At 42.4% G+C, this 18,680-nt stretch overlaps 1 protein-coding gene across 1 annotated transcript; it reads right to left on the reverse strand.

Moving 5' to 3' along the window:
• Positions 1-760: 760 nt before the first annotated feature.
• LOC113014585 (SNF-related serine/threonine-protein kinase-like) lies at positions 761-16,957 on the reverse strand. The gene is made up of 8 exons (XM_026156228.1): positions 16,714-16,957; positions 12,718-13,083; positions 12,160-12,378; positions 10,896-11,142; positions 5,608-5,749; positions 4,235-4,447; positions 3,783-3,917; positions 761-2,514 (listed from the first exon to the last, which is right to left on the reverse strand). The coding sequence occupies exons 2-8, from the start codon at positions 12,838-12,840 to the stop codon at positions 1,197-1,199; spliced, it is 2,397 nt and encodes a 798-aa protein (XP_026012013.1). The 5' UTR covers positions 12,841-13,083; positions 16,714-16,957; the 3' UTR covers positions 761-1,196.
• Between the last annotated feature and the right edge of the window lie 1,723 nt (positions 16,958-18,680).

The raw sequence follows: 18,680 nt of genomic DNA on the forward strand, positions 1-18,680 counted from the left end.
CTCAGTGGGTTAAGAGTAAGGTTGCTACAGCAAAAACACATGCACTGTCAAGTTATATATTCCGCTAGGGGTGGGTCACACATCCAGTTACACAGGCTGACACTTTAAGGGGCGGTGTTGTTGTTTTCCATTTAAACCCCTCGATTGTTGTTGTTGTTGTCTTGGAATACGCTACAACAGTGGCTACTGTGATCCTGGACAGCTACGGGATGAACATGGTTTGGGTTTGCCCCAGTTTTAAATTTTTCTTCCTTCCACTGGACATAGAAACAGGGCCACTTCACTTTAAAAAGCTGCCATTGCACATTTAATAATTTGATTATGTGGCGGTGGAGATTTCTGATCTCTTTAAACAGCTTTAGAGCTCTGGGTTCAACCAAAACCTTGGATATCCAGTAGGAATGACGAACAATGGTGCGTTAGGATCTAGTATTCAGGTTTCTACCGCAATACAACATTACCGTTAATACTACAGGTACAGAGTACTGCTAGGTATATTCACATATGTACAAACTCTGCCGTTCACCTGCAGAGACTTGACGAGCGAGTGTGCATTTCCTTTTCTATAGAGCATGTTCGAGATAGAAAAATAAAACAGTGATAAGACTACAAAATATTGTGTGCCACCGTCATCATTTTCACCCTGTATTGGTCCTTGTTTCAGTGAAAACACTTAACTCTTTCAGTCAAAGCATTAAAATAAAAAAAAGATAAAATGTCCAAAATATAATTTAAAAATTATATTAAAAAACAGCATCAAAACACAACAAAAAGATGATATGTAACATGATACTTTAAAAAAAATCTACAGCTTTCCCTTCGGCTTACCAGAGTGCTGACGGTGTGAATGTTGTGCGCATACGGTATTTAAGAGTGTGAAAGTGTGAGCACCTTCGGTATCATCATTTAAACACACCTGCCGGTTAGGACCTCCCCCCCTTCCGTGTTTTGTTGAATCTGCTGAAAGTGCTTCACATACTTGGCATTGCACCCAGTGTCCTCCGTGGAGACTTATTGTCTCTAAATGTGCAATTTTTGGCATTTGGACCTCCCAGTTATTCACCAATGCGTGTCAAAACAAAAGGGAAGAAATAGAAATGCAAAAACAATGCGCATTCATGTGGTGACATCACTGAAATGAAAGCAGAATAATAATGGTCGCAGGAATATGAGCGGAGGAACATGGGAGGTGTGCTCTAGATGACCTGGCAGCAGCTGTGTGGGGTTGGCGTGCAGAGCAGACCCTCCTTGGGGCTCCGGTGAATGTTGACGGACAGAGTCTTGTCGCTCAGAGGCATCTGCAGCACACGGTTCTTCATGTTTCTGTGGTTTTCCCGGGCCAGGTCCAGCTCTCCCAGCCTCAATCGGCCTGAGCAGGGTCCCTCCAGCAGTGGATCTGCCAGTGCGTCTCCCAGCGGGGGCTGGTGGTACAGGTTGCCCCTGGGCGAGGGGCCACCCAGGAGCGAGACCTTATCTAAACTACCAGTGGATCCGCCCATGCACATTCTCCACATGGGACGGTCCTGGGCATCTCCACCAGCACTGCCGGCACTGCCAGCAGCAACACCTCCGCCACCTCCCCCTCCTCCCCCCGTTAAGTTGTGGAACTGAGAGCTTAGGCACAGGCTCATCAGCTTTAGGCTTTCCACCAGACCGCTGGCAGCCTTGGCTGTGCCTTTACCTTGGCCTGACCCTGATCCAGGACTGGCACAGTTGGAAGGACTGTCCTGTCCTGCCCCCGTTTTCTCTCCATCCTCTTTCCTCCCTCCTCTCTCAACCCCATGTTCATCTAGACTTGCTGTGTCAGGTTTATAGTGACTTTCTGTATCATCATCGCTAGTCTCTGAGCTAGGAGTGAACGTGGCAACTGGTGCCAGTGCACCAACAGTTTTAGGTGAGGACATGAGTGTTGAAGGTGAAGGTATCCTAGAGTTCAGATTGAGGCTGAGGCTGGGTTTGGGCGGGCCAAGTCCCTGCAACTCCCTGCTCTCTTCCTCTTCCTCCTCGTCCTCCTTATCCTCCTCGTGGATCTGGTTGAGAATTGGAGCACTCATACGAGATGTCAGCCGATTACCGGACAAAGACGACGATGAGGAGGAAGCTTTGCAACGAAGCACCACTTGAGAAGGCAGTGTACAGGGGGGCAAACATTTGTCTTCTGCCCCATCTTCTTCCTCATCCTCTTCCACGCTGAAAAGGCTGGGACTCCGAGGTTTTCCAGGACCCACTGAAGAAAGAGAGCCCAACCTAAGGGGGTTGGAGTGGGGCTTTGCCAGAGGTCTGAGCCCTCTCTCTTGGTTTTGTTGTGGCGCCTGCTGCTGCTGGCTGGATGCTAGAGTGTGATTTTCCTGCCGCTGGCTGACATCTAGAAGAGCTGTTTTAGGCCTGGGGCCTTTGTGGAGGCTCTCAGCACTACGGGCAGGGGACTGCGGCCCTCCAGGGTGGGAGATAGCTGGACCCCCTAAACCATCGCTGACATCCTGGTGAACATCCACTCTGGTGGGCCAAGACTGCCTGCAAAGGAACAAATACAATGTTGAGAATTAATAAATTACATATGATTCTTAAGTTATTTCAATGGTGGCAAAAAAATGACATTTACTTTTTTTTTTTCAAGAGACAAAAAAACTGATAAATAAATAGAGTAAATACCTAGCTGTAATCAGCTAGAAAGGTTAGCATAAAAACTTATAGCAGCTAGCCTGGTTCTGTATAACATAACTAAAAATATAAAGCTAAATAAAACACTGAAGATTCCTAATAAACCCCCTTATAGCATATATAAGATATATGAAGTACACAAATATACCGTAAGCTACCAATTTATCAAAAGTTAGCAATTTTCTATATTTATAATCTCAAACCAAAGCTATCTGCTAACTGGCTCCAGGCTCTGTGCATTAATTAAAACCTGTGCATGCATTAAAACCATATAAATGTAAAAAAGTGATACCATGTATAAAATGTTGATCTTCAGGTGTTTGTTAATGACTCTCTTCCACCTCGTGTTACTCACTATTTTACGTATTTTAACAGTTTACACCAAGCTAAGCTAACAAGCCGCTAGCTATGCTTCACTGATTTGTTCTGAGACTCAAAGAAAATTTCTCAAAATGCTGAATTATTTACTTCTCTAATGGTAACAGCCACATTATTTTCTCCATTTATCCTACATTAGAATAAGAGTGGTAAATGGCCATGCTGTTAATATTTAATTCTGTTGGAGTGGTTGAATTTAAGTTCAGTGCTATATTGCTAGGAATTTATGAGAGATGGTTGAAGGCACTTTGGGAAATATGATGCTCCTCTCCAACTCTGACTGGCCTTAAAATTGTGATGCAAGACAATAGAGCTAAATATGTCGAATCCACAAAACAAGCAGTGAGATTATTCTTTAATCTATATTACTTTTTTCTTCTAATCTCATTTAATTAATATTTTCATAGAATTATATAAAATTATCTTTATTTTAGAGGTTTAGTGTAACTTCATAGTTAAATCTTCAATGTTAGATTCAGTCTCTCAGAAGAGAAAATAAAAAGACGCTGCTTTTGTTCTGTTGCAGGATATTTCTGGTAGCACATCCCTCACAGTGTTGCTGATCTGCAGCCTCTCTTCTATTCTCAGTGTGTCCTTCAATCCCTGCTGAAAAAAAAAGGGCTCCGTCTGTCCATCCTCTGTCAGACTTGTTTTGCGTAAACTGACAGTACGCAGCACTGCAGAGGCAGCATTCTGTCTGTCTCAGGAAATGTTTGTGTATGTGCGCTGGGGTGTGTGTGTACCTGAATTGGGCCTTGCTGGGGCTGGGTGATCGTGTCTGGCTGTGTTGCTCCTTCTCTTGTCTCTCCCTCAGCATCCTCTCGGCCAGCAGGAAGTAGGTAGCTGTGATGTGATTGTACTGGTTAGACTCCAGAGCCCTGTGACGGAGGAGACAGAAATCAAATTGAGGTCCAAAATGCACAAAAGTATGCACGCGCACACACATATATGGAACACAGATCAATGCCTCACCCCACCCGTGAGTGGAAAAGGGAAGTGACGGGAGTGGAGATTTAATTTGACAGCTCAGGATTGACTGCCAGCTGCTTGTTAATGCCAATTAAACTGCTGAAGACACTCAATTACACTTCAGTGGGACGAGTGAACCATGACGAATTTTCGGAGATTACACAAGATAGAACAGCTTTGCATTGATTTTTACTTATGTGTGATTGTACGAGAGAGGGACACATACTCAGTTATGGCGTCTCTGTCTGCGATGCCCCCGAGCACCATGCGTTGGATGATGGAGCCATGCTCCTCCTCCGACAAGCTGCGATGGGACACCAGAGGAGTAGACAGCTTTGTGGCTGGGGAGGGGTCGACACCTTGAAGCCACTGATGGCTCTCAATCTGCTCTAGGGTCGCTCTCTTCTTGGGGTCTCTCTGCAGCATGTGGCCTATAAGACTGGAGGGAATCACAGTGGAGGTAAGTACTCCTGACACACCAGAGAAACAGCTGGTCGTTGATGTAGGAATGTTTAAAAGGCAGAAACTGGTGTTACGAATGAAATAAGAATGGATGGTAATAGAAAATTTTAATTTATTACAGTTGCAGGGTTTTGTCCAAACCTGGCCATGTTACCGAACAGACTTACAGATGGGACAGAACTAAGGTATCTCATTTGTCTGGTTCTTTATTCTTTTTCTAAGTACTTATTGTTTTTATATGTGTAAAATAGCTCATAGCAACAGTAGGCTATTAATCTTTATCAGCTAACCTAACAGCTAACCTCCTGGCACGAGTTCAAGCCTCCAGGCCTGTAATACAAGTAGGTGTACAGCATGCAGAGCTTCCAACAAACTGTGCATGCTGTACACCTACACACGAGTGGAACAGGGTGTTGCCTATTCAGCTGCTAGCCGCACAGCTAACAAACGAGCCAGGATTATGAAGCGATGCGTTTTCTCTTGCAAATTATCAATGCACCTAATCTAGACTGATTAGAAGTTAGCGCTTATGATATCTGACTGCACGTGTTTCTCCTCCAAACAGTAGCAGTACTGAAAGAACCCTGTTTGGGTCTGCATACAAGCTATTTATTTTTTGCACTCTGGCTTAGCAAGATATACTAAATCCACTGGCTAAATCCCCCAAACAAATAGGTAGAAGTGCTGTTTTATCAGGCCCACGTTGGCAATAGATTTGGATGAGGGTTCAAATAAACATCACAAAAACTGGGCTACGTGCCAATATTTGGGGTGCTTTGTGAAAGTCAACCTGACCCAATGAAGCCATGTTCACTAACAGTATGTGTCTGCAAAGCTTCAGCCGTTCAAAATGTATTCTGCAACTATTTCGCCCAGCTCTGCTTTGACTCATCGTTAAACCCTCACAATGTTAAAAATAGAAGTCCAATTTTAAAGGGTGCATTAGATACACTTAACGCAGCACTGCATCTCTGGTGGAGCAGCTGACTGCAGCACTGAGTGAAAGCAGGACAACGAAGGGAGACCGCACCTCTCTCTTTGCTCTCTTTTCTTCACACATCTACAAACATGAAATATGCAGCACCTGCAGAGTACTCTGTCCATCTTTGCAGCTATGTGCGTGCGCTTGTTACTTACTCTCTGCATGCATGGGAGATGTGCGACGGCACCGTGTATTTGCAGTCCATGATCATAGTGAGCGTTTCGCTGTCATTAGCCTCCTGAAAGGGGGGCTGACCACAGACCAGCATGAAGAGGATCACGCCCAGACTCCAGATATCTGCAGAGACACAGAGAGAGAATGTGGTCAGTTTATAATGAACAAGTCATTACGGTCAGAAAAAAGCTGTTGTTTTTGTAAGAAGACCAGAAAATAAAGATGACTGATCAACTAAGTGAAGCCCGCATGTTCTGTCTGCTTAGCGACCTAGATAAAGAAGAACCCCCCCCCCCCAAAAAAAAACAAAAAACAAGAGCTGTCTCTTCCCCAAGTTCAAATGAAGCATGAATCATATTCGATCAGAGCCATTTCCATGAATGTGTGCCAGCTTAGGACACATCTGTCTAACCGAGGATGAAGCTCAGTGCTGCTGCCTGCCGCCAGCGTCATGCTCACACTTACACTGGTGCACGCGCTTCCACACAAACGCGCCGTCCAGGGAAAGTGGGTTAACGTGTTCATCCCTCAAAGCTTCATACAAATGCTAATTTTATGGAACGCTTCTCTTGGTCTGATTCAAAAGAGCAACTTTATTGCTCAGGGCTTCCACTGCTGCTCGGGTCAGCAGGATGGTCCACTGACACACATTCTGCTGTCATATACAGACTGCGAGCAGAGGCTGTGACATAAAAGCAAGCAGACTCGGTCTTAGTCACGGTTTTGACCCATTTTCAGCAAATTTCATAGTAAGCTTTGTCTGCTCTTAAGATTGACTTAAGTAAAAAACACAAAATCCATGTTTAATTTAGCACCTGTATCATTTCTTAACCATAAAATGATTTAATCACACATCTATAAAATGCATTTGACCATTAAACTAGTTGTGTGCGACACTTCAAATTTTGACATTAATCCGATACCCACAAAATACAGGGCCAGTATTGCCAACACCAAAACTGATACTGATATTTTTAACTTATAAAGTCAGCTTATGTAGGTGAGACCATTGTGTCATGATTAGATGAATCATCATCAATTTGCAATTTTACTGAGGTTTTTACTTTTTACAATAATTCGTTTAAACAACAAAATACACATTTCTGCTTTTCATGCATTTTGAAACTGTGTTTTTTTGGACCTGAAATGTAAATGTGCTGTCTTTAAAGCACTTCGGGTCGACATGTGTTGTTTAAATGTGCAATCAATAGGTTGTAAGTAAAATAGATGTGACAGTCAACACAAAAAGGCATCTTCTCATTTCCAGAAAAAACAAATTTATTTGGTAAACCAAATACTGAACTTGGAGGATAGGATATCAATATGATATCAGTACAATATCGACAGTATTGATACTGTGGATATTTGGATCGATCTGCCCACATCTACATTAAACCCCACAAACATGTTCCATTTTACTTTGAAATAAGTCACATTATGAAAGCTAAAGAGATGCTAGTTAGCATCTGGTTTTCAAACTGAAATAAATTATTTTATGTCACTAGCAACTGTGGAACAAGCTGCAAGCTGTTCGCTCCTTTTAGATTACTTTTTAGACTTTCCTGAGATAAATTTGGGCCCTTGTCAGCTATGAGATACTCTTTATTCATTAGCTAGTTCATTGTGTTTGTTAGCTAGCTAGGTGCTAATTTTCACTATTAGTGTTTAGGCATTACATCAGTGTTTAGAAGAGTGGTGACCTAAGGAACTTGGAAAGAAAGCAGCTAGGCTTCTTTAAGTTTTGAAGACATTTCACTGCTCAGCCAAGAGACCTCTTCGGTTCTAAAACCAAAAGGTGGAGAGTCTCAGGTATTTAAATCCTAGCAGAGGTCGAAGATGCTATGCAATGTTTCCATTTTTGACCGAGAAGACAAATGGTTTGAAAGAGGAGTAAAGGAGGCTATTTATGACCACTGTGAACAACCATCATTCATCAGTGGGCATGGCTTACAACACCAACTGTCTCCCACCTACAATGGAGTCTTAAAATTCCTTCTCAGGTGCCTCAACCCCCACTCACATCTTGCATTAGCTGATCTAGCTGATCTGTGGTAAAGACCCACAGCTTTTTTCACACCTTGGTTAATGTGATGGCACACATGACTAATAGCGGGACAACCACCACCTAAGGGACAGCCCCCACTAGGGTTTTAATACCTGGGACTCTCCACCATTTGGTTTTAGAACTGAAGAAGCTTCTTGGACAAAACTTAAAGAAGTCCAGTCGTTTTCTTCCCAAGTTCCTTAGACTATCATGACCTGCATGACTGAGAACTTAGACAAGAGTGGTGATGATAAATGTAATAAAACCAGCTTTTGCAGTGCAGTCATTTTGTGAGTTCCTGTGTGACTATATAGCAGGTAGCTAGGTCCTAAACGAGCTTGCTAGCACTCAATCCTCGCGCCCAAATATGCCAATTTCTAGCTAAAAAAAAAAAGACAAAAAAGCAAACCGTAAAAAGATAATAATTTAAAAAAATTAAAATGGGAGTGCAAAAGCAATGGGTGATGTCGCTGTAGCTATGTCCACCTTTTATATACAGTCCATGGTTTTCTCAAAGGAACAGCACATGGTACAGCATGCTACAATTACTATCTGAACAAAACCTGTGCTCTTCTAACTCGGAAGTTTGAGAAGACCCAAAAAAAGGAGGTAAACAGATTGGAAGTGGGTTTACAGTGCTCGGGACCCCTGGTGATACGTCTTCATATCACTCCAGTTTGCCAGGATACGCAGGAGAGTTCAATCTGGTGGAGTAAATGTGGCAGTTTACTGTGGGTGGTGAGGATTTATTGCTTTGAGGCAGTGAAAGAGTGCTCCATACTGCTGATGGAGGGAGCAAATGCTGCTGCAGCCCCCACTGCCACCTTACCCCCAACCAACGTATCCTAGCAACCGCGACCCTGCTCCCTCATTACTTGCGTCAGCGGTCGGCCAAACTTCCTTCCTCGATAACTTTATTTATAAACCAGATGGCTCACACATCTCTGGATAACACTGTTCGCGTCAGCGCACATCAGCATCTCTCTCGCTAACAACGCCGACTCTTTATTGGTGACAGCTGGCAGTGTAAACATCCTTTCTGCTGCCCTGAACACCGTTTTAACAATGATAACCAACAGGATAACCAGTCCTGTCTTCACCGGGTTAACCCTGAACACTGAGTGGGCCAACTCAAGCATCCTGTCCTACTCATCTTTATACAACATCTTCTTCTAAATCAATCAATCAATCAATCAATCAATCAATCAATCAATCAATCAATCAATAAACATTTCCATTTATGTATGGTCATTAAGCATAGATATGCTTTGAAGTATGCATGTACCCAGAATAATCACTATTAGGTAAGTTATTTCTTTTTTAGGTGTAGGTTGTGCTTCATGAAGAGGAAGAGGAAATCTATATTTAACTTTCCATTTACTGAAGACAAAAAGGAGGGAGCCCACACACCGAAGAATATTTACAGAGAGGACTCATTTGTCCAACAAAATCATTTTAAGTTTTTCATAGAAGAATACAGTTTCGCGCACATATCTGGGTCTCAATTTTCCTTTTAATTTCACTTCTAGTCTGCCATGACCCATTCATTTTTCAACTTAAGGCTGAAATCGCTACACTGAGTGACAAAAACAAGTATTTTAAATACAGAGTGATTGTTAGTTACATTTATACAGCAGTAAGGTTTGATGGGCATTTTCACTATGTTCTGATATTTCATTAAGTGACAAGCAACAATAAACAGCATACTAACCTCTAATGAAAAACTGTGAGAGCTAAGAGATGAAGAAGTTAAATTTGAAGCAATGTGACACCATTTATAAATAATTATAGTTTTTGTGTGGTTTGCTTGAAGCTTGGAGTGTTTGCCTCCTGCAAATTGGCTCCTTCTGCACAATCTGCAGGACTGACTCATGTTTAATCTCAAAATATTTTCAGCACTTCCTGAAAAAAAACAAAAACCAATGCCAAGCAGGCCCGAAGTGAGAAAGCCAGGCGAGGACAGCTTCTTATCTCTGCAACAAACTGGGGCGACCGCCACATGGCAAGTCACCGGAAAAGCTCAGTTGCCCTACAGACTGTCAGCAGGTAGCCTGGCAGCAGTGTAATCCCAGCCCAGGTTTCCTCAAAGACCTGAACGTCAGGACTGCTGGCCTCCATTTAGCCTGTTCGCCCATCAGACAGCACTGCTGATACAATCACACAATATTACATCCCGGCTGGGTGGATAATCCCTGCAATCAAAACATCATCATCTCAGCTGAATGAGCAATAGTGCACAGGCAGTATGCACGGTCCAGAGAACAAACACACACACGCCGCAAAATGTCCACTAACAAGTGCTCAGACAGGCCCCACACATTCAGCAACTCACACATCATCCATACGAAAACACACACGCGCAGTCAAATAAGACTATTATTGCTTTCAAAATATGGACACCGCTTGGCACAAAAGAGAGTGAGAGGCAGTGAAGGCAGAGAGAAGAAAATAGCCACTGCAAATCCACTCAGTCAGAAAAACAGAAAATGCTTTTCTCCTGCTCCTGACAGAGAGGCATCTGTAGACAGAGGGACTCCTGATGCCTTTTTCTCGCTCTGTCAGTTTCCCTCTTACTTCCCTTTCTTTCTCTTGCCCTCTTTTCCCTCACTCTGCACAATTATGTTTGATTTGTTTTCCGTTACAATATAATTCAATATCTTAACTGCACCTCAGCAGCAAGAACTGGAAGCACCATTGATGGGAGAGACGATGTTGGGGTGGGGTGTTGGGGGGTGGTGGTGGTGACACTGAGGTGAGTGCGCGCTCCAATTACAGAAGAAGAGAGTGCTGAGAAACCAATTTCAGCCCGATCTGATATCAGATTTTGTTATTCACAGAGAGGCAAATGAAAGCAAACTGCAGACAGAAATAAACTGCAGGTGCAGGACTGCAGGGCTGTGGATCATCTCATTTCCAGGCTTCAAGGTATGCTATCATGCTCTGAACTTTGAACAGCTCCTCTCCTTCTATCAGCTGCCTGATAATACCGGCAGTGTGCCAAGCAGGTCTACAGGTTCCTTACAAACCATTGCAGGCCATATAGCTTGGTCAGAGCTATCACAGCTGAGACAGTGATTGAATGTGAATGTGAGCTGCTGCTTGATACAACACTGCACTAACAACTCAGATGGTGTCCTGTTTTAGTAAAGCTAAAGCTGTAGGAACTAAAATAAATCACCACAGATGTACCCCAGCAGCTACTCTCTGTCACTTCTTCAGACTTACCCACAGCAGGAGCGTCGTATTCATCCCCCAGCAGTATTTCAGGCGCTGAGTAGGCCAGTGAGCCGCAGGAGGTGTTTAGTTTTTTCCCAGGTTGAAACCGGTTGCTGAACCCGAAGTCAGTGAGCTTGACGACACCCTGCTTCTCGAAGAACACCACGTTTTCAGGCTTCAGGTCCCTGTGCACCACATGTAGCCGGTGGCAGTAGGAGATGGCATGGACGATTTGGGCAAAGTAACACTTGGCCACCTTAAAGAGGAGAGACAAATGTAAAAAAATACAATAAAAATGCTCCAAAACCCAGAAAACAAACAGCAAACTAAAAAGAAGTTAGCAAGAGTTAGCTTGAGAAAAGTTTGGAATAGATAAAGAGTCAGGATCTGCAGAATTAGAGTGGGAAAATTTGACTCGAACTTGAATATTTAACTCCAACAGAATGCTAATGTTAGTGTGGTGTTTGCAACTTGTTCCTGTTTTTCTGAAGTGGCCAGAAAGTACATGTAGCTAGCTAGCTTAGCAAGAAGACCGGAATAGCTAATCAACGATCGCAGAAACATGGCAAATACTTTGTTTTTCCACTTTTGTTTTCTGATAAAACAGACAACATAACTATTATGCAGTTAGTGAGTTTTAGAGGTGCTTGTATGAAGAATTTTTATTTCCTTTAGGCACGACCCCATCTCTTCTTAAACACGTAAGAAAATATGAAGGGAACTTTGAACAACCAGTGTCAAACATACAGTGATTATTAACAACTATATGTTTTTATAAAAGATTTATTACAAATGTGATTATCATCTTTCTTTCACATGTCACATTGAACATATGTTGCCTGTATGCAATGTTGTGATAAACAAAATTTGCATCTGCAAAGGAATTTTGTTCAACTCGCCGCTAAATATGGAATAAAGACCCCTTTTGCCCTCCTTTAGTTACAGTGTTATTGCTTTCAGCATCACTGTTGCTTACTTATGTCTAGAATTTATTAACTTCCAAGTATCTGCATATATAATGCTTCTGGCTACCATTGAACTGTTCTTCACTATATTTCCTCACATTTTTATACTAGCTAGAAATAAACCAAACCAATGCAACCAAATTCTGTTCTTTTAAAAAATGCTTCCCTTCCCATCTCCAGATAAACTAAATTAATGTGTTAAGGTTCTTTCTTCAAGTACCCAAGATCAAGTACAGAAACAAAGAAGTAACTCAAGGTTTGGTAGACTGCATGAAGGACACCTCTGCATGTTCATTAGCCCCACTAACCTCCTCGCTGAGGCCTCCTTCATGTTTCATGATGCAGTCATACATGTCTCCTCCATCGCCCAGCTCCAAGATGAGGTAGAGCTTTGTGGCTGTATCGATGACCTCGTAGAGGCGTACCACGTTGGGGTGTTGCACCATCTTCATGCATCGCACCTCCTGAAAAAGGTGACCCCGTGCAACCGGGTCCAGCTTCGTCTTATCGATCACCTTCACCGCAACCTGAAAGACAGAAGTTAGAACTGATCAGAACAATAGCAGCGCTGGTAACGTCAGCAGCTGTTGAAGCACTTGCACAGAAACAGTGAGACTGTATTATCTTCACTTAGAGGTGCTTAGTAGAGCTAGTACAGATGTTCTGATGTCCACCAAGAACAGAATCACACTATCAGAAATATTTAGTCTCATCAGTGCTCCCAGTCACCCTTCTTTGGTATGCCTGTTTCTAAGAACAAGGGTGACGTCTTTAAAAGTATTTTTAAACTTTTTTTTCAAAGTGAAGAAATCTAGTAACTGCCAACAAATGATTGAACTTGCATATACGGACTTGGATGAGCATACCTTTTCTCCAGTGAATACATGGCGGGCCAGTTTGACCACAGCAAAGTGTCCACGACCCAACGTCTTGTCCAGGTCGTACAGCCCTGCAATCTTCCCATCATGATGGCGCTTCAGCCCCGCCATGGCGGTTGGCGGATGGGGAGGTCGGAGCTGCCTTCTGTCACCTGCCGGTCTTCGGCTGTCAGTCCTTCATCTTCTCCTGATTAGGCTGAACGTACGTGAGGTTGGTGGTGGTGGTGTTTGAGCTAATTCTGGGCTAACTGTTGATCTCCTTGTGGTAGATTTGATAGCAAGATACTCAACTGGTTGTGGCAAATATTTCGGGTTTTGAGTGCTCCACTCAGTTCAGTCCCACTTCGCTATGATCTGAGGGTGAGAACGGGGAAAACAGTAAGAGATACAAGAAACCAAAACACAGCCACTCATGATAATAGTCACTTACTCTGCTAAACAATGGATCATGAACCTGTCTGATGAACTAATATTTGCTCACCATTACTGCTCATTACTTTGGCATTAGCTGGACCAAGGCACAGTATCATAATAATAATAGCTCGAATTGCAGAGAGTGAGCCAAGAGTCTAAAGTCCAGTTGTTATGTAAGGTTATCTTTAACAGTGCTTGGAGAAAACTTGAAGAGTCGTGGTTTGTCATGCTCAGCATCTCATTGTGCAAAAAAAACAAAACAAAGCATAACTAAAACCAATATCATTAGCTTTGTAGGTATTTGTTCATAAACTAGTGTTGGATAAATTATAACTCTGAACTAAGAGTAACATCAGGGAACAGCAAGCAGAGACCATGAGTGTTCAACAGCCCATCCTATCCAAAACTCTATATTCTATTATAGACTATGGGATTGCTGTCTGCCAGAGTCAGAAAAAAAACTAACAGACTGACATATTTTAAGGTATAACTAAACAGCAAAATCAACTACATTTATAATATCAATTTTTTTTAAAGTGTCTTTATTTGCTATGAAATTTTTAAAAATGAAAACAGAAAATAGCAATAAAATATGGAGAATCCAACACAGTACATTAGGAAATATAGTGACAAGTTTATATTCAGAGAGGATATTTGGAGATTGACTTTTGATCATGTTTTGACTCACATTTGTATGTTACATTCATACATGTAGTTTTTGGCCAACAGACAAACACTACACCTACTCTGAGTTGCATTTACTGTCTCAGTGCTGTGCAGGATAAAAGGCTAGGACATATGCACTGTTATTTTAAGGGCTCAAAAAACTTGTATTATTTTTTATAATTAGGTTATTTCTTTGTTTTGTTTTTCCTTTTACATATTGTAAGAAATTGTGCCTAAAAAGCCAACAAGGAAGTGCCTTAAAGTGGCATTTAATAACCACCAGGGGGAAAACCCAGTGGTTGCAAAAAGACTTCTGGTCCTACAGCAGTCAATGGGGGAAAACTCCCTGAGCCCTGACTTGTGGAAACACTTTTCCTGATTAGTTTAGAGTCTCATTCAAATCCAAATGATCATTAAAATGATCTCATTTTGGTTTTTATCGAGCAACTCCAATGAGAGACTGGACTACAGTAAGTTCATTTTGGAAATCATGATCACAACGGAGGATTGCACATATGTTCTGGGCTGGGTTTCCCAGTCAGATCTTCCAATCCCTAAATTAAAAAACCCAACATGGTTATAGCAAAAATGCTTATTTTGAGACTTTCATTATTTTTCAAACAATATGTTAATTGAGTTTTATATTACAGAACAAGCAAAGAAGAGACTTTAAATTTTAATGGGTTACCTCACGGTAGCGGTGTCCATCTGTTATACTAACCACCAAATTTTTTTTTTTTACAATTTTACAAACTTCATTAAAGATTAAAGCATCTGCCACATCATTTTCCATCACTCTAGCAAGCCACTCAATTATTTCTCCTGATTCACATTAGCTCAGGAATGATACTGTACAGGCTACATTTTGATTTTCTATCTGTCACCTTTTGCCTGCCCAAGATGACAAACTAAACTAGTTCATCTCAAATTCTGATACGCTTATGTCAGACGCCCCTGCTCCGATTGCCACAAGCTTCTCTCGTCATGCAGTGTGTTGCTTCACGGCCCTGGGTTACGAAACAATGCCTGCAGGGGAGGCATGCCATTCCGCTTCCAAGAACCTGCATACCAGGAGCATGGCGACGACACAAAACACACAATTTGCAGGCCAAGAACATTCCTGTGTACTGATCCTTGCCTAGGTGTGTCCAACTCACCTGAATTTAAAAGACAACACATTTCCAAACAGTTGTTGTCAGGGGACACACCTATCAACTAAATACAGTAAGAAAAGCTAAATAAAAGCCGCTCTAACCTAGTAGCAGTCTGCGGTTGCTTAAATCAGACTATGAAAGCCTAAAACGCTCTTTGGGCTTTTTGGGAGAAATGTACCTGTGAGAAAAGAGTGAGTCATGTTTCTTATAATAGGAGGCTGACATCTTCATCTTTCTGATTTTTCTTTCACTCACACACACAGACGCAAAGTAATATCAACAGAGCTGAACTCTTTGCCTCTTTGACAACGACAACATGTAGGTGTTAATGCTTCAAGACACTGAAGAAAAGAAAGGAGACACACAGACACACACACAGTCCTCTCAAGAGCGCACACACTGATGCACTCGTCTGATGATAGGGCAAGTTAGGTGAGGTCAATGTGCGTTGCTGTGTGCTGATAAGCAAACCTGGGCGTTGACATTAGCCCATCTAAATCTAGACCTCATGTTTATCTCAGCAGACTGAGACCAGTCTAACGCCTGGTGATGGAAACAACAACAAGGTACAAAAATGCACTTTTGGTGAAGTTTGCTCTCTTTTTTTTATTTTGTTTGTTTTTTAACAACAAAGCCAGCCATCCCTCTAGTCTCTGCGACATGTGAACATACTGTACAACTGTATACCAGTCATGCATGCAAAGACATTGGTTGTGTAACCGGTCCAAGGTGATGGTGGAGTATTGATTTACAAGGTTTGCGTGCGCATGTGTACTTGCGTGCACAAAAGTACACATACGCAGATTATGAGGCCAAGGACCTGTTATAATTGCTGCTCCAGACTCCCAGCCTGTGAGACTTGAGATAAACTGGAAGAGGGTGTGGGGTCATCAAATCTATGGTTAATAGTAAAATCAGTTTCCTGGTACATTTGATTAAAGTATAGACTATATAGGCTAAATATAAGCACCATTGTTCACATGCAAACTCTTTGATAGTAAAGAGTTCCTGCTTCAGGGTCAAAGACACGCAATTTAACCTCCAACGCGGCTCAGATAAATCCCTGACCCTGATGCTCTACTTTATCTCCATTAATTTTCGTTTTTATGTTCCTGCTGTGCCAGTAAATGACAGTGGTTTTATAACAAACTAATACAGAAATAACAGGAACATTAGAGTGCCAGCAATCCCTCATGCATATAAGAAGTACACTACAACACCATGAGCCTCCTTCAGCTCTGTAACCCGCACTTCCATGTCTCCTCTGTATGTTATTGAAGGTGTATAATAAAGTTCCATCCCTGTAAACTAGCTTCCCTATACCACGGGAAACACTTCATGCGCCCCTCACACCGGATTCATCAATCTCAGCGGTTTTCTGTGTTAAAGCTGTTAGATGACCACCCTGCCTTTTATCTCTCACATTTTTATTTTTTTCCTACACCCGCATAGGTGCTACTGCCCATATGGGACCAGCCAACTGTCAACATGCCTGCTGGCTGCATCCACAACAACATGACAGTGCGGAGAAGAGCAGCCTGCGCAAACGGCGCACATACGAGAGGCGAGCGGACACGGGCAGCATGCTAAAATGATACCCGAAAGATGCGCAGTGAGGGGAAAGTGCCCCCCAGCTCAAACCCAAAGGAGGCCCAGCTGACTTAACACACCTTTACTACACAAGACCCCCCCCCCCCCTCCTCAAAACACCACCAGCATGCATGCACGCAACTACAGCAGTCCTACTCACCACAGAGGAATCTGAAGCAGCGTCCATTCTGGCACATTTACACCTGCGGGAGCGCGCGGGGCTCCGGACGGTGAGCCGCAAGGTTTTAACGAGACCGCAGTTCAGTGAAAATCCCGGTACCGAAGACAGCACACCGGCCACGGATCATTCCAGCGAGTCCCCGTGTTAATGTGTCACACTGTGAACTCAGGATCTCTCTCCCTCCCCGAGCTTTCAGCTGCGTGAAGTAAACACAGAGGGCAGGCCGATCGAGGGCGTGTGGCTTTCAAAATAAAAGCGTAAAGGAACTAGTGTGGGAAATGTGCGAAAATAGATAAACAAATAATACAGAATTTAAAAAACATATTCAAAAACTGCGGGAAAATAATAATCACTCGGATACATGTATTTAAAATACATTTAATAGTTTCATTAGTTCATTCTCTGACTCTCCCCAGAGATTAATGTGTTTTTTTTAATCCCGTCTCATCTTCCCTGAGTCTGGTTCTGCCTGAGGTTTCTTCCTGTTAAACACTGTCCCTTCCCAAGTCCCCTCTGCAAGGGGGTCGTTTGATTTTAGGGGTTTCTCACTATTATTGTACCTTACAGTATAAAATACCTCGAGGTGTGTGTTGTTGTGGTTTGGCGCCATATAAGTCAATCTGATTTGAATTGAACTTTCTGGATTTGGCACAGTTTGGGGCTCGAGTGTTTGCAGGTTTTTCTCGCTATTTTTTTTTTTAATTTAAATTTTTTCAAAATCTTACAAAGTTTGATAATATTTTGAGGAAGAAATCTGTATCAGGGCAACTAAACTAGTATATTCACACGGACAAGTCAGCAAACGTGCTTAATCCTTTTGCATTATAGATATGTGACGTACTAAAATGCATGACAACAAAAAATATGTTTTTTTCTTTAAAATTTCACAAAGTATTAAAGAAAAAAAAATACCATTAACAGAAATCTTTCTTTTTTATTGTCTCCCTTCAGATGTTGAACATTGCCTCCGATTTTTGTTGTTCTAATGGAAATAAAGAGGAAACCTGACGTAAAATGGAGCTTTACTTTGGTTTTATTTTGAAAGACATTAGAGAGCGTTTCCGGTCTTGTTACGGGTAAATGACGGCTCCATGATCACTGCGCATTGGTACCATTCATCTCTGACGTCAGAGCTACGCTCAGAGAAAAGCGTGTTTATCGGGCCCACGATAACAACACTAAATATACTTTATCTCATTTCTTATTAACTGACCTGTGCTCCTGCTCTACAGCCCGGCATTAGTCATTTAACGCTTTCAGGGTGAAATATATCCCGGGATGTTTAATGCGGCTCGGCCCCAAAACAGAACAAAGGCTCGTTATCATCGTTATTTGTGTTTTAATGATACTGTAAAAACCAGAGCAGCTGTGAATCGGACCTCCGATTGCAGGCCTCCTCCAGTCCTCGGGCGCATTATCTCCGTGTCCCTGCTCTGTGCACCCAACCAGCTGGGAGACGTTCAAGCGCGCTGTTATGTAATATTTACAAGCTCCTCTCTGAGGTTTGAAGAGGAACCTGTTTGGCTGATGACAGCATCTCCCAAAATGGTGGCTTATTTCAGCCAGGACTGGGGAGCGCTATAAAAAAGCTCTTTAAAAATAAAAGTAGGGAATCTGTTTCAAAGAATTGGTGCAAAGCTGCTCTGTGCTTTACCACATAATTACCATACTAAACATCTCACAGCTAACAGTTATTTAAACAAATGATTTACTGAGCAAAATGACGCACGTCAGCTTTGCATTTAGTGGCTCAGATTTAAACATCTGAAAAACTATCACTTGTTTTTAAGTAAATATGAAGAGACAAAGAGGCTATGCTCCACTACATCAGCCAAGATTAACCAAGACTGCCATCTAGTGGCCAAGTGACAAAATGGTTCTTGGCGCTCGGTTTTTATGTTTGTTTGGTTTTTTTTGCCTTACACTCCAACGATCACTTTAGCGAC

Source organism: Astatotilapia calliptera, chromosome 22 (genome assembly GCF_900246225.1).
Source record: "Astatotilapia calliptera chromosome 22, fAstCal1.2, whole genome shotgun sequence".
NCBI classification, from domain to species: domain Eukaryota; kingdom Metazoa; phylum Chordata; class Actinopteri; order Cichliformes; family Cichlidae; genus Astatotilapia; species Astatotilapia calliptera.

Bases quoted from the DNA above. Each gene is read 5' to 3' on its own strand.
- LOC113014585 (XM_026156228.1), bottom strand. From the start codon at position 12,840: ATGGCGGGGCTGAAGCGCCATCATGATGGGAAGATTGCAGGGCTGTAC. The intron at 12,379-12,717 runs GTATGCTCATCC...TCTGTCTTTCAG, and splicing joins ATGTATTCACTGGAGAAAAG to GTTGCGGTGAAGGTGATCGA. The intron at 3,918-4,234 runs GTATGTGTCCCT...CCTCCGTCACAG, and splicing joins GACAGAGACGCCATAACTGA to GGCTCTGGAGTCTAACCAGT.